Source organism: Fusarium tjaetaba (assembly GCF_013396195.1).
Source record: "Fusarium tjaetaba strain NRRL 66243 chromosome Unknown NRRL66243_c0000045, whole genome shotgun sequence".
NCBI classification, from domain to species: domain Eukaryota; kingdom Fungi; phylum Ascomycota; class Sordariomycetes; order Hypocreales; family Nectriaceae; genus Fusarium; species Fusarium tjaetaba.
The window spans coordinates 52,584-67,844 of NW_023501241.1; the positions used below are offsets into that span (position 1 = coordinate 52,584).

The following is a 15,261-nucleotide window of genomic DNA, read 5'->3' on the forward strand; positions in this document are numbered from 1 at the left end:
AGGCATGATCTGCTCTGATTGATAAGATGTAAAAGATAAAAATAACTTTCCGACTAGTGTCGTGACTTGTGCATTAGCTTACGGAAGTCTCCCGACTTATCCGTCTTCAGGGTGAGATCGGACGTCCGACACTGCATGGCCTGACCCCACATGAGCAGTTACTCTTCGGAGGCTAATACGGCCCCGAAAATCAATCTGTTGAACCGGCCTCCGTCGGGGAGAGACTGTATATCATGATTGAGCTTCGGAAGATTTACTGTAATGCAACCGAGTTAAACATACGATGTCTTCGTTGAATATCATCTGTTGAGTTGTGTTTTCGTGTTGCATTCGTAAAACTTGTCATATAAACTTGAATAATATCCCATACAGCAGTTGGATGTTAGTTGAGTAATTTACTAGCAAAACAACGTGATTCATGTCTCGTACCAATCTGCCCATCCAACCCGCCAAGATGTCTGACGCTACATCCTCCAAGCTGCAAATCTTCTCTATCCAGGACCTCAAGCAGGCCGCATCGGACAAGATGTCTCAGATGTACAGAGGTGCGTACAAAACCAGTCCTCCGATCTCGGCATCGTCAGCTAATGCTTGCAGACTACTACAACGGCGGGGCCATGGATAACATCACGTAAGTTACACTCAAACCCTTTTTAAGCTTTCGGTTCCTGAAACACTTACGCGGACTTAGTCTCGCGAGTAATGAGGCTGCGTTTGACCGGTACTTGCTTCGTCCTCGCGTTCTCCGTAATGTTTCAAACATTGACATGACTACTACCCTCTGGGGCACCAAGGCAGCGCTGCCTCTCGGTGTTTCTCCGTCGGCGATGCATCGTCTTGCGCATGCTGATGGAGAGGTTGGAACGTCCAAAGCTTGTGCTGCACGCCACGTACCCATGATTCTGTCAGCTCTGTCGAACGATACCCTTGAGGATGTATCTGGACAGAGTTCGGATGGATCGACGCCCTATGCTATTCAGGTTAGCCCGTTTAAGAATCGGCAGATCACCACCAACTTGCTCAACCGTGCCAAAGGTTAGTTTTCGTACTTACAACTCGCTAGAGAACCTTGTTGACTAACCTGCTCCAGCTGCCGGGTATAAAGCTGTCGTATTAACAGTGGACGCTCCCATGTTTGGAAGGAGATTGGACGATCTTCGAAATGGTTTCAGTGTCCCCCCGGGATTTAGCTTTCCCAACCTGAGTGCTCAGACTCAGTCTGGGTCTGGCGGACTGGGTGGCGGCATTCCTGACCTCTCTTTCGGTATGTGGGAACTTTTAGATAAGTGACTGTCCTCGCTAACATGCTCTAGACACAGGTGCTACGTGGGAAGAGAAGATTGCATGGATGAAGAGCCAGACTGACCTTGAGCTTTGGGTCAAGGGAGGTAAGCATACAATCCTCGTTCGTCACAAAGACCAATACTGACCAAAATGTCCAGTTACATCTCCACTAGACGCCCAGATTGCCATAGAGCAGGGCGTTGATGGTATCATCATCTCCAACCACGGAGGTCGACAGCTAGATACTACCCCAGCAACAATCGACATCCTACGTGAGATTGCACCTATTGCCAAGGGCAAGACGCGCATTGCCATCGATGGTGGCTTCCGACGTGGCTCTGATATCTTCAAGGCTATTGCACTTGGTGCAGATTTTGTCTTTGTCGGCAGAATCGCCATCTGGGGCCTTGCTGTAAGTGTTGCAACTGCCACTTCTGATACAAGAACTAATTAATGCTGTAGTATGACGGCTCCAACGGTGTTGGTCTGGCTCTTGACCTGCTGATCAACGAGTTTAAGCTGTGTATGGGACTTGCTGGATGTAGCAAGATTAGCGATATTACCCCGGCTCATCTGTCCCTCTTGAACGCAAAAGGCGTCTTGGAGGGTGTGTACTAGAAGCAAGAATGCATTGGACTTGATGGTGATAAATATAAAATAGAAGCAGCCTATAGATACAACAGTATTATACTTGGCACATCTGATTTAGAATCCGTGACGCCTGCCTGTTTTATTTCCGCCCCTTCGCTATGAAGAGCGCATGCCTCCAAACGAGGCCGGTTCATATCGGCCACTGCAGTCTTGTCTTAAGTAGGGTTCCTCAGCCGCAAGACCTCGGGTATGGTCTTGGCGGCTCCGTAAAGCATATCCGTGATACAAGTACAGGGTAACATACTTGCATCCGCTTCAATACACAGCTTTTTGGTAGCAGTATATGGCACAGTAGTAAGAGCGATACTGTCAGTTAGTATTTAAGTGGTAGCATGAACTGCAAGCACAAGTGCCATGACTTGAGCAACGCAGACGGGCATTAGTTCTTTACTCTGTTATCGCGGGAATGATAAATCATCCCTTGTTCGACCTGATCCGCAGAGCCTCCCCTTCTAGCCAATTGTCGCTTCACACATGTCATTCAGTTTTAGCTTAAAGCTTAACCTAAAAAGCCATTACTCAATTCACATACCGTAACGTCAATCACCTGGAGTCCTTTCGTAAGGCCGGGATATCAGATTGTCCAGTGATCTAATCTGCCGCCGCGGTCATCGATATCGGATCTATAGAGTCTTGCCAAGTCAGAACCTTGATAGTCACGATATAAACCTGGACCTTGGCACGGCAGATCATCCGCTACTGACACCTTGGCAAACACGTTAGTTCTCGCCATGCCATATCCTCCGAAATCGCGATCCTTCTTCAGTGCCGGCGTCACTCGGGGACAGCGCTGCCGTCATCTTTTAGCGCTGAGTGCCTGCAATGCCGCTCAAACCTGGTTTACCTACATATGTAGCGTGGGATGATGACCCTGCTGTCCTTTCGGCCGAAATGCGTCATCGGAAGGCTCGGTCCGTATGGCGCAATTGACGACTAGGCTACGGGAAATGGTGATATTATTCGAATTTCCAGAATTGAACCAGTAACTCTGTAGAGTGGTGGGGCGTGCGCATATCCCGGTATCAACCGGTAGAGTTTGGTTGCGTTGCATGCGCGGAATTAACTACCTAACCCACCAAACCAAGACTAGCGGGCAGAAAAGACAGATCTGATAAAACAGGCAAGTCGTGTTCCTAAAAAAGGTGTTGCCATGGCCTTGCTTTGAGCGTCAGGTCATGGCCCTTTTGGGAAGCTGAGTCTCTGCTGTGCCTTGGGCATACCTTGCAGCTCCACGCGTGGTGATAAGCGGCAGCTCGCGTATGGCCAGTAGATACTGTAGTCAGATCCAAGACTAATGGAAGTACGGCAGGTTAAGTCAGCAGAAGGATTCTATCGACTCGGATTGTTGCCGTTAAAGGATTCCTTCTCGACGCACTCACAACGTGAATCTGATAATGCTATGAGGGTTTTGTTTCATCCTTGCTCGGCATGTCCTGCTTACGGGAATTGGGGTGTTGTGACGTATTATGACAGATCGCATTTGTCACAGGAACATGCTCATATCCCTGCTGGGGTTACGCTGCATGGCTCCTCTAATGCCCGCGGGTTTAGCAGACTCGAATGCCGCTGGCCTCTGCTAATCCCGCTGGTCTCACATGTTCCTGAATGCCAAGTGGAGCCAACTGGCTTAATTTCCGAGCGGTTTTTCGGCGAAAATACTGCGAGGGTCAAACTCCTTGTCGACGGAATTTGGAGACTGAGATGAAGATCACATGGAGACGTGATGATGTGAACATGATTGAGGTCCAGCAAAAGGAGGCTATGGTATAAATATATGATGTTACGGCAATCACTTGACACGATTTCTATTATCAGTGAGAATATTTACTCTTGATTCCCCCAGATACCTTCATATTGTTCTTCAATAATCTGAAACGGCTCTTCCGAAATCACCGACGAATCCCACACAATGCTGACACCACGAGTCATCTCTCACCACCACCACAAAAGTCCTGGGCAACCAGGATTACGCTCCCACGGGATCAGAGGGCACGGCACAGTGATTATTCATGATGATTCAGTAAAACCAGAAAATTCACCAGTACAGTCACCAGTTCAGACACGTGAGCCAACTGAGTCTCTAGACTTGTAAGTTTTACTCTATTAGAAATCTATAGCGATCTTTTTGAACAAACCCCCAGAACTTCTATAAACAGGTGTCTAAAAGTCTTTAATCTGGCGCATCACTACCTTTAATGCCCGGACACATCTTATGTCGTCATGGTTCCCGTCTCTATCTTCTCCCAGCTGTATCGCGGCATTAAGCAGAGACTGACTGTGCTGACTCCCAAATAACCCCAATTCCCCATCTTTAGTGTCTTTAGCTCTAGAAGATACTCTATAATGCTCGGGCAGGCCCATGAGCTGTTCAATTTGGTGAAGCTGGTGCTCGATGAGGTGAACGAGCAGATTTCCGGATAACGTTTCATTGGGAGGAATAGGAAGACCTCCGATGTAAAGAGTCAATGGAGATGATTGATATGAGCCATTTGACATCTTGGAGGTGCTGATGAGGTAGTCGAATACTTTTGAGAATATGATACCATAGATTGAAACAATTTGTATGTAGCACGACAGTGCAATGAGGAGCTGCGTTGTGCGTAATCGCGGTGGCACTGCTGGCGTGTATGAAAATGACGAGGGCGTATGCTCAGCAGATGCGGGGGCGCGAAGGCCAGACAAGAGCCTCTCGAGCTCAGTGCAAGCTTGTGATACTTGGACTAGAGGATGGGACTCGCAGTTTTCAAAGTCTTGACCAATACCCTGATGGGCCAAGGAAAGGTTCAGGGTACCCTTTACATCCCATGGGGACGATCTGATGGAGTAGAGCTGGGCAGACAACTTTGAATGCAGCCTTGACAGAAGCAGCTCGACATGATCGCTTCTTATGGGTAAGGTAGAGTCCATGGAGCTGGTACTCGGTAGGCTGTTGAACTGGTACGACGCTGTCGATTGGATGGTGCTGGGATCCACTGTCTGTGCCTGTGCCTGTGCAACGCTGTGTTGGCTTGTCGATTGGGACGACGACAGGGGGGAGATGTCGACGAGGATATTGTCATTGACCATGAAATCAGAGTGTTGCATCCCAATGCTGTCCAAGATGTTGTCCAGCGACAAATCATACTCAAAGTTCATCATGTTGCTCATGTCTGTGCCACCCGCAGAGGGTGACGAGTCCGTGGTGTGTGACGACGAGCTGGTATCACCTTGCTCAACTACAACAGTGGGCTGCACCTGTCTTGAGGGGGGACGACCTGTTGGACGTGCTTTGCTGGTGACACATTCGATGCCAGATTTGAGGCATCTAAGACATGCGTCTGTTGAGTGGCCTGAATCTCGGTGACATCGCAGCTTCTGTGCGCGGCAGCGATCACATGCCGAGCGCTTCCAAGGTGCTCTGTTGGAGAAGTCGCCAGCCATCTTCGTACCAAGTAAGCAGGTAACAGTGTATGTCTAAAGTGGGAGTGGTAAAAAAGAAAGGAAAACGTTATCCTGATGATCCTGGAAAGAACTGGATAGAGATGGGGCATGGAGTATGTATAATATGTCAAAGGAAGTGAGAAGAAGAAAGGAAAACTGGTGCTTCGGCTTTATTCTATATCTGATAGAATCGACTACCAGTCATCTCCGTGCAGGCAGTCAAAAGGTGAGCGGCATCCCACGTTTCTTACAGGCGAAATCTCCCACGATGACGAAAAATCCTAGCAAATCAAACAATCCCCGTGTCCCGTGAAAGCGGAGAGAAGAGAATCCTTTAAAAAAAAAAACGAACAGACAGGACAGTACAGGATGGGACAGGACATGCAGCCACAATTACTAGGTTCCAGGATGGGCCATAAGCTTTAAACCAGCGTGCTACGCTCTTGCAGCTGTCATGGTACGTACACGCAAGTGGCACACACCCATTGGAAGCCTTGACGAGCACGCGGGGTTGCGTAGAGTCGGCACCTGTTTAGCTTTGAACAACGTGCCCTCCGCATGCGTAATCTCGTGAAAGAACGTTTTGGAAACCGACGTTGACAAGGGGGGTAGGGCGTGAAATGTGGCGGCGTGTTATCAAGGTTACAGAGGCGTGACTGTAGAAGGATTCAAACGGCGCCTCAGCCTTACAGTCACGTCTTTCTGTTTTGACACTAAAAAGAGTAAGTGAGATGAGCTACTGTAGTCTAAAGACGGGCTTGGATGCGAGTGATGTGCTTGTTTCAGGCCCGGGCTTCCTCCGCCGATGCCGCACTCTCTCTCTCGCTTTGCCTCTGATCTAGTCGCTGCGAGAGATCATAAGCGAGAAAAATGCGGCTGCTGTAGTCAATCGACGCCGTTGACCCACTGTAATAAGTAACCGAAATCCTTCTCAAACTGCCTGAAAGTTCCCAATGCGATGTTTTCGCAGTTCAAGTGGATATCCATCCTTCACTTTCCGCACTTTTTTTGTTTTCTCGCTTCAGCATGTCTTGGTGCTGTACCCGCTCACTTCTCATCAACATATTTTGACACTTACTTGTTGAGTCCTTTTTGGCAGGCTTAGTACAGTCATATTTGTCATGCTGACTGCAAAAAGGCCCTTCCCCCCACTTGTCTCGAATAAAACACATCTCCAAAGAAACCGCTCGCTCGCTAAATGTGTTGCTCCGTTCATAGCTGAGTAGGACCCAAAGCTGAAAGCTTATTCTGCGGATAAACCATGTGTGTTCGCGGAGAAAACAAATATTCCGCGCAGCGCGTATACCAATGCAGCTCTTTTTTTTGGTGGTTGCCGCTTATATAATGCACATAAGCAGCAAATGTATCATGAGGATAAACCTGGTAATGGCATAACTAAGGTGGAAACTCCCCTCGGTCGGGCTGCTACTCAGAACTAAACTCCGCTCTCCACCGCGCGCGTCAAGTCCAAGTCTGTTAATGATCCTCGCAAACGAGTCGGATTTCCCCAGACGATGTCCGCTGCGATCTGTCGCATCCACTCGTAACCGTCGAGGTTCTTCAAAGGTTCTTCACAACGCGGCCGCCCTTGACGTCGAAGGCTTAATATCCAGCCAGCCAGGATCACCAGCAAATGACCTCACTGAACAAAGTTACGTGCATCTCCCACTAAAGTCTACAAAGACTAGACTGCGAGCCCGCGACTCGCCTAGATCCCTGCCCATCATAGCATGTAACCCTGTTGGAATACAGGGGAGGAGGGGACTTGGACCGAGCGGCTGCGGCCCGTAAGTCGCTAGTCAGTAGCCCACGGCGCACTAATCACTTGCCGGTCTAGCCGGAGCCCCTGGAGCTGCTTTTGAGCGCCGCCTTTTGGGGTGACTGCACCAAGGGTCATCCGATGCGCTACTGCAGATAAACACAAACAGGCAAGACAGGGTAGATGCTTTTGCATCGATGACTGAGAAAGCCACCGATAGTGAGTTTCTGTTGAATAATCATTACTTGTTAGTTGTTTTCCCACCCATCTGTTTATCACAACTTTAAACGTGCATATGCTATGCAGAATCCGTAACATAAACAGAAAATGAGATATCAGATACAACGTTCTATTTCAGCTTGCTTTGCCAAGACAATTAACTAACCTCGCCTGTTGCTATTATGGGGAAATGAATTGCTCAGTTGTTTATAGTCATTCAGTCAACGGCTTCCAAGGGCCAACTCGGTCAATGTCCGAAGAACTTACAGCATATATGGGGCGTAAAACACAAGGATGGAGAACAGGCATTAAAACCTATTGATATTATGATATCTTGTCCCAATGATATTGGTTTGATTTTTGCATAGGTACGACTTAGAGAAGTATGAAGCTTAAGACAAGATGCTTTTATACTTAGCTAACTATACCTATAGTGTTACTGTATACCTGCATTTGAGTTTGATCTCTATTTTCTTGGTCTATCTCGATCTCAAGGTCTAAGTTCAAGTATGCAAACCACTTCTATCCTATGATACTTCTCTGCAATTCCACCCCGTAATGGACCTATCTCTACATCCGGACACTAGAACCCCTAGGACACTTCAAGGAAGTCAAGCCTGAAGACTCACACTCACAATCAAATGTGCCGTGATGCCGTCTCGTGCTGGCTCCCTGATGACAAGTAATTCACACTACTCCAGCTTGCAGTCCAGAAGACGGGAATATGAAGACGGGCATTTAACATAGTAATTCTCGACCAGCATAGTATCACCATAATTCCTATTCTCAAGTCAGGTAAGGTTGTTGTATGTTCAGTTCGTGAGACGTGATTGGCGCCTTCAATCGACTGTATCTGTCAAACTAATGCATGAAAGTTATGCATCCCAGATATGTCGTGTACCCCAACTTGCATTGGCCTTGACTCATGGCCAAACTCTAACACTGAGACTCTTGTCTCTGCAGACGAGGAAACCCGTTGGTCCGTGAACCCGAACCCAGCCTCAATCAGATCTCAATCTGTACGGGAGTCTGTGCGCTAGGAGTAGACTGGTACGTAGCTTTCGTGGGTACGGTACGACATTAAGATTCAAATGCCGGCATAGAGCTCTTCGAAGTGAGGCTTCTAATCTGATGAGGCTTGACACCCGACGCTAGAGGGGTCCCGCGGGAAGCCTTTGACTCCTTATTGGTTCTGATTAGTATGCTTGTCCTAGTCGTCGTGACTCCCGAGGAGTAGATCATCCGACCAAGATCTCCAAGCCTCGGCAGTCCTTGGAGACGTGAATTGATTACGACGCGGGATCGTCGGGATGAATGTAACTTGCCTACCTAGTCCTTGTTATTTCGGGCCATACAATTACCGAAATCCTATACTTTGTCGGCCCGACTCTGCCATAGACGAAGCCCCGACAGATCTGATAAAGAAGCGTACCAGAAGGACATGATATAAGTTCGAGACCTTCTTGGCACAAAGCCTCTTAGGGATCACATGTGGAACTTGTGCTAAGCGAACTGAACGAACCGATCATTTATGGGTATTTGCTTGTTATGTTTCAACAGCAATCCACAAGGCCCAGTTATTCAAAAGGCCTTCAGTATCCGCTGTTGACTCTCCTCTCCGGGGATCTTTCCCGAATAGTAGTTGGACTAGGCTCAGGCCATGATTAAGGATTCTTTGTTGGACCCTGCAGATGCCAGAAACGGCATGTGAAGTGACACAAAGACTGAGGCTACTGAGGCAGAAGGCTTGTCCCAAAGCAGCGAGATCCGTCAGAGGGGTAGTTGTACCAAGGAACATATATAAAGTTATTGGCTTGACAGACTAACTTGGTGGTTGCTGCGCAGTCTTAGCGCATGGTGGCGTTGCTTATCGATCCTTTGCGCACAGAGGTTCATCTCAAAATCTGGGGAAACACATCTCCAGATTTTCGTGACCGCTTTGGTTATGCTTGTGCCGGCGCCCAAAGCGCTCGAAGCGAGGCAAAGACCAGCCCCATTTGCCTGTTCAGAACCGGAAGGTCGTGATACTATCATTAGCACAAAAGACCAGCGCTAACCATGCACGTTTTGTCACCTGTTGTTCGATTTAGAGTTTCGGGACATGTTAAAGATTGTCCGATGAATTACTCGTGCAAACACCACGTAGCTTCTTCTACTGTTGCTCATGACTCGTGAGGACTCTGCTGCATATCTGATCGATTACCAAGAGGGGTAGCTCTCCACTAAACCGCCAGCGTGGAGTCGCGATGTGAGCGCTCAGACGGCGATATGACTATTTCCAGCTGAAAGCTTGGCCTCGCGTTATGGATTGGCGGGGTGAAGTGTGAGCCCGGTATCTGAATGACCTGAGCATCGTCACATCTCAATGTGATAGGTGATCCAGGCCTCCGAGGTCTCGAACTACTGCGATTATGAATCAAAGACATACAATAGGCTCATGAACGAGTTGAAAGGCACGAGACACATGCTGGTGACAATAGTAATATCAATCTAGGCTTTGAAATCCACTTTCACTTTTGTGTCTCCGAGTTGTGTTATCATCACAGAGCCAATGCCACTCGTCTGATAATGAGTGAGGTGACGATACGGACGGTAGAGGGTCTCTTCCCGGCTTGAAGTTATATTGTCACTTCTGATCGAGAAGGCCGTGGAATGGGAGTTGCTGTGACCTAACTTGACGAAGCCATAGATGGATTACTTTGGCAGGTTGGGCAAAAGAGCCATGGGACGATGATGTTCAAAACTTCGAGACATTTTGAGTAAAATGTTCAGCATAACCCGGCGAGGTATCAGAACTAGAGGTGCAAAGTCGAAATATCCATCCATTGTCTATGAGGGCAGTTGTTGGTGGACTATTATTCACGCTTCACTAGCATAGATGTACTTGTGGCTCCATAATGGAAGGGAAAAGGTAAATGAATATAATTATCACTACGAATATAACGATCTCTATCAATTGTATTTCTATCAGGTCTAAGAAGCAAGAAAACATGGTAATAACGACGTGTCTTGAGATGTCTACACTTGGGTTACCTCCATATTAACCCCCCGAGCTACTCAACTCGATTACTTTTCACACTTCTCATCATCGTACACAGCCGGGTCTATCTCTATCAAACAGAGCGAGTGTAGCTCAGAGATCGACGGTGACCGTGGCTATGAGCAGCCGATGCGTGGCTGTTATGCGTTCTAGCCCTCCACATCTCCTCAGCCTCGTTCATGGCGTCATCTTCAGTCACAGTAACGTGAAGAGACCGCATCTTTTGCAGAACATTGGCAGCCTCCGCAGCGTACTCGCACTTCATGCGAATCTGGCGTCCGTACTTGTAGAAGAGGAAGGGAAAGGGGACACAGGCCAGGGCAAGGAAGGCTGGGATAGAGCTAGCCCACTGAACTCCGAGGCCATCATACATTTGTCTTGTGAACAGAGGAAAAGCGGCACCAAAGAGTGATCGCAGAGCAGAATTAGCTGCCATGATTGACGCCGCAAAGATGACGTCTGGAATTGGTTAGCGAGACTCCGATTGTTCGCGAAAAGGAACTTACAGGAGTCAATGAGATAGTTCAAGAGCGCCATAAAGACAAGTACGAGACCCCAGGCAAAGAATACAGTACCGATAATGGGGACGATCCAGTGGATACTAGGGAAGGTTGTCCAGGCGAACCAAAACAGACCGATGGGAATGAGCAGAGAGCCCATAATGGCTGGTGGCAGTCTGTCCTCAGGCTCCATCGGCGCACCTCTCCTCTGAGCCGCACGCGCGTAGCGCTTGTCTTCAAAAGCGAAACTGATGATAGAGAGAATAACACCGATAACAATACCAGTAAAGGCAAGGCCACCAATACCTTGGCTCCAGCCTCGTCCCTGCTGAAACACGATGGGAAACGCGGCAAAGCACATATACATGGTGCCGTAGATGATGGAGATATAGATGGAGGTGATGAAGACGATAGGTTCTTTGAACAGCAGCAGCCAAGGTCTGGTCAATGCGTTCTTGAGCTGGTGAGCAGCCGAGCTTGGTGGCTTGTCGGCGTCGAGAGTGGAGATGTACACTTTGCCCGTGAGCTTGGACATGTGCTGGGCGCGCTTGCGCAGGATGTACGGCGCGTATGTCTCTGGGATGAAGACAGTGCAGGCAATCCATGTGACGCCAGTGAAGGCAGCCATGAGCCCGTGGAGCCAACGCCAACCTGCAGTCTCGCCAAGGAAACCTCCAGCGATAGGACCTAGACTCTGTTAGTTGCTTGTCGGATCAAGACACAAGATGTGAACCTACCGATGGCGGGTCCCAGGAAAGGGGCTCCCGAAAACATACACATCGCCAAGCCTCGCTCCGACTTGTCAAACATGTCCGCAATCAACGCCGGGGCATTCGATAGAGGGGCAGAGCCAATAGATCCAGTCAAGAAACGAAGTACAAGCAAAGAAGCAATGGAACCTGCTCCAGCTGCCCCAGCACTAAATGCCGTTGCAACCATAAAGGTGAAAAAGAAGACTTTCTTGCGCCCGTAAAGCTCCGACAAAGGCGCCCAGATCAAAGGTCCGAACGTGAAACCCAGAACGTAGAGGGAGATTCCAAGCGTAGCGACTTCTTGAGAGATGCCAAACGCGCGAATGACTTGCTTGATACCGCCCGAGTACGCTGAACTGGCAAATGTAGTTGCGAGACACGCTAGAGATTGGAGGAGGACAAACGCCCACTTCTTCCATCGAGGGAGCAGCTGTGCATTTTGGGAATCGTCCGGGAGGAAGTTGATGCGATAGGGAGCCTGTGTTGTACCCTCTCCTGGGTAGTTCTGATCGATGAAGGACTTGCTGATATGGTGCGCTTGACTATAGATTCGAGAAAGTCGAGGTGGTACTGTATGCTGATGCTCCTGTGTCTTTGGTTCGACGCTGGGTTCGTTGACATTGTTATCATTGCCGATAGTATCGTTGGCAATAGTCTCGGAGGACAACGAGGGAGAACTGGGTTGAGGATCGATAGCCATAGTGAATGGAGGCTGTTTGTGATGTTTCTGACACAATCTCACAGACGTACGATTATGGCATCGTGACACCCATCTCTTAAAGGAGCGAATATTAACTTTTGCTTTTTCCATTGTTGGTTTAGGGGGCGACACGTCCAGCGTGCGATATCGAATTATCCGCGGTGTTTTGGGTCGGTATTATAACCAAGCTTAGAAAGCAGACCGTAGGCCAGTTTTAGTTCCCGCAGGCCACTCGGCGTGCTCCGGAACAGCACGTTATTCCTGCAGGCGCCACTGTCGTAATCATAAGTGGATCACGGCAATATCATTGTCTCACTATATCACCGTCCAAAACCCCGCGGCATTTCATCCTTCTTCAACATCCAGCCAAACCCCGCACCGCCATTCATCTCGGCATCTTACACGACGACAACCAAAAAATATCCACCGCATTTATTTTCGTTTATCTAATTCCCCCCAATGTCTCTACCGTCTCGGGCTTCGTCCACGCCCAAGATTAGCAAGGCCTGCGTGCCGTGTAGAACGCGCAAGATCAAGTGCAATGCTGCTGTCGTTGGGCTTCCCTGCGGCAGCTGTGTTAGTAGAGAGTGCCCGGATGAGTGTGTCTTGTCTGCGCGGAAACGTCGGACTGTGTGAGTTTTAATACATTGACAAGTCAAGTTTTGAATTGAGGTTTGGTTGCTGATGCGTGTTTTAGAAAAGGGCGTAATGCCGAGACGCCCAGGTCGCGGAAAAATATACCAGATACCAATGGTTCCGTTTTGTCGGTTAGTCACTGTCTCATCGCCTCCCTCGTACCATTTCAGTGATACATCCTCTGTACTTCACTACCAGGTTGCCTGTATCAAGCTGATAGTTGTACCATTTATAGCCAAGACAACAACAGCTTCCAACGAATGTATCAAGACAGACAACAGATAGTTCTCATTCTGATCCTGTAGAAGAGTCTATTCATGCAAGCCATACAGGCAGTTCTTTACGCAACGACACTCCCCACTCGAGGGATCGTCGTCCGCCGACCCAGGCCCAGGCTGATCTACTCTACCTTAACATTCTCCAGGATACAGTCAATGACACCTCGGCGGCTCAGACAGATGCAAGTGATCATCAGTCAAATGATGAACCAGATGATAGCTTCAACAGTCAAATACATCACTGGAACCCACCACCTCAGCTTGACGATATTGATAACGATTATCTTGCCAAGAAAAAAGTATTCGAGCTTCCCCCTCCCCGATTCATGTAAGTCCATCTCATCATTGTCAATGAGGCTAGCTAATGTTATTCCAGGGACGATGTAGTCAAAGCATACTTCGACTATGTACACCCTTTCGCACCCATCCTTAACAGAACAGATTTCATCCAGAGTTATCGCTCAGGTAGCTGCTGTCTCTTCTTGCTTCATGCTGTAGCTGCAGCTGCAAGTCTCTATGTCACCCATGACGTCCTGATTGGCTGTGGCTATCCAGATCGCTCAACCGCACAGACATCTTTCTTCTCAAAGGCCAAGCTCTTCCATGACTTTCACTGCCAGGGCGATCCACTCTCCATGTTGCAAGGATCCATGATTCTGGGTGCCATCATCCTGGATCATCCGTCTGACAGGGACTTTCAGTACTGGTTTCACAACTCTGTCCGTCGTGCTTCAAAGATGGGCGTACAAAATGCGTGAGTTGTGACTATCTCACCATCTTTAAACAAGTACATTGCTTACGCATATCAGTTGCCTTCGTGAAGATGGATCCCAAAAGCTGTACCGACGGATTTGGTGGGTTCTCCATGTGAGTCTCGGAGGCAGTCTTATGGTATGAGTACCCGACTAACGCGTTGTAGAACAGGGACATCTTCCATTTCTTCATCAACACGCAGAACATGCGACTACTGGCAAATGCACCGCCAATCAGACCCCTCACGGAAGCTGATTGGGAGACTGAAGACATTGAGCAATGGTCTGGCATCCTATCGCCAATATCTCAGGCCCAAAAGGTATCTCTCATAGCTCAATGCGAGTTAGCACAAATCTGTAGGTCTCGACACTCTCTAGAACCAACGGATTATCTGACATTATCTCAGTCGGGAATGTCATGTCTGTCGTGACGAGTTCAAACCCATCTGCAGAAGAAATTCACAAGCGAATACTGCCTCTCGATGCCTGGCGAACCTCACTTCCCGAAAGGATGCACCTCATGGCTTCCTTTGCAGATAGTGAGATCTATCATCTCGAAGCTCTGACTACTAGTTACCGTTTTGAGTGCATCATGTGTCGTTTGCTTCGTCGCGGACGATGGCAAATGAGTGATGGTGGGTTGCGTGAGTGGGCACAGCAACGCTTCAGATCAGCAATATTTGAGCTTGATACCATCGTCAAACGCGTCATGATCAACAACACGATTCAAAAGTTACCGACTACTTTGTATGTGTCTCTCCTTTGATCCACACCACTTTTGGTTTTCTAATCATTACTTTCTTAGTATCACCACCATCACAGCTCTTTTGGCTCTTCACATAGAGTCTGCTCTTGACGCTGCAGAGTCAAGCCTCATCCGCTCAATGGCTCGGATATCGGTTCAGCACACGATGCTTGCACTTGACCAGATCCGAGATACACCTGCCATCAAGAGGGCATTACCTGCATTTGAGATTGTGCTCTCTAAGAACAAGCTCTACCCAATGTCGACGAGCGATACTGAGCAAATTAATACGATCCAGACCATCCCCCATCACCAGACTCTAAGTGATGGGCCTATTTTGGAACCGCCTCAAGCAGATATGACTTTACCCCAGGATGATCAGTCATTCTTGTATGGGGACTTTATCGGGTTTGACTTTTTAGACCGTTGGCAAATGGAGCAATTAGATTTTACAGGCATTTACTAGAAAACAGTCCTAGATAATCTTTTTCTCACTTAAATTTAATATTCTTTTAAACTTTATTT

General features: G+C 48.3%; 4 protein-coding genes across 4 annotated transcripts; 2 read left to right on the forward strand and 2 right to left on the reverse strand.

The window, feature by feature from the left end:
• Positions 1 to 454: 454 nt before the first annotated feature.
• On the forward strand, positions 455 to 1,902 carry FTJAE_2485 (Fusaric acid biosynthesis 9; the record flags this gene model as incomplete). The annotated part of the gene is made up of 7 exons (XM_037348683.1): positions 455 to 545; positions 598 to 631; positions 692 to 1,035; positions 1,091 to 1,264; positions 1,314 to 1,388; positions 1,443 to 1,696; positions 1,747 to 1,902. The coding sequence occupies 7 exons, from the start codon at positions 455 to 457 to the stop codon at positions 1,900 to 1,902; spliced, it is 1,128 nt and encodes a 375-aa protein (XP_037210416.1).
• A 2,193-nt stretch (positions 1,903 to 4,095) lies between these two features.
• On the reverse strand, positions 4,096 to 5,355 carry FTJAE_2486 (Fusaric acid cluster transcription factor; the record flags this gene model as incomplete). Its single annotated transcript, XM_037348684.1, has 1 exon — positions 4,096 to 5,355. One exon carries the CDS (start codon positions 5,353 to 5,355, stop codon positions 4,096 to 4,098), a length of 1,260 nt encoding a protein of 419 aa, XP_037210417.1.
• Positions 5,356 to 10,446: 5,091 nt separating this feature from the next.
• FTJAE_2487 (major facilitator superfamily transporter) lies at positions 10,447 to 12,325 on the reverse strand (the record flags this gene model as incomplete). Its single annotated transcript, XM_037348685.1, has 3 exons — positions 10,447 to 10,832; positions 10,880 to 11,560; positions 11,611 to 12,325. The coding sequence occupies 3 exons, from the start codon at positions 12,323 to 12,325 to the stop codon at positions 10,447 to 10,449; spliced, it is 1,782 nt and encodes a 593-aa protein (XP_037210418.1).
• A 459-nt stretch (positions 12,326 to 12,784) lies between these two features.
• Positions 12,785 to 15,202, forward strand: FTJAE_2488 (cutinase transcription factor 1 beta; the record flags this gene model as incomplete). Its single annotated transcript, XM_037348686.1, has 7 exons — positions 12,785 to 12,901; positions 13,386 to 13,567; positions 13,616 to 13,993; positions 14,049 to 14,106; positions 14,159 to 14,348; positions 14,399 to 14,738; positions 14,797 to 15,202. The coding sequence occupies 7 exons, from the start codon at positions 12,785 to 12,787 to the stop codon at positions 15,200 to 15,202; spliced, it is 1,671 nt and encodes a 556-aa protein (XP_037210419.1).
• Between the last annotated feature and the right edge of the window lie 59 nt (positions 15,203 to 15,261).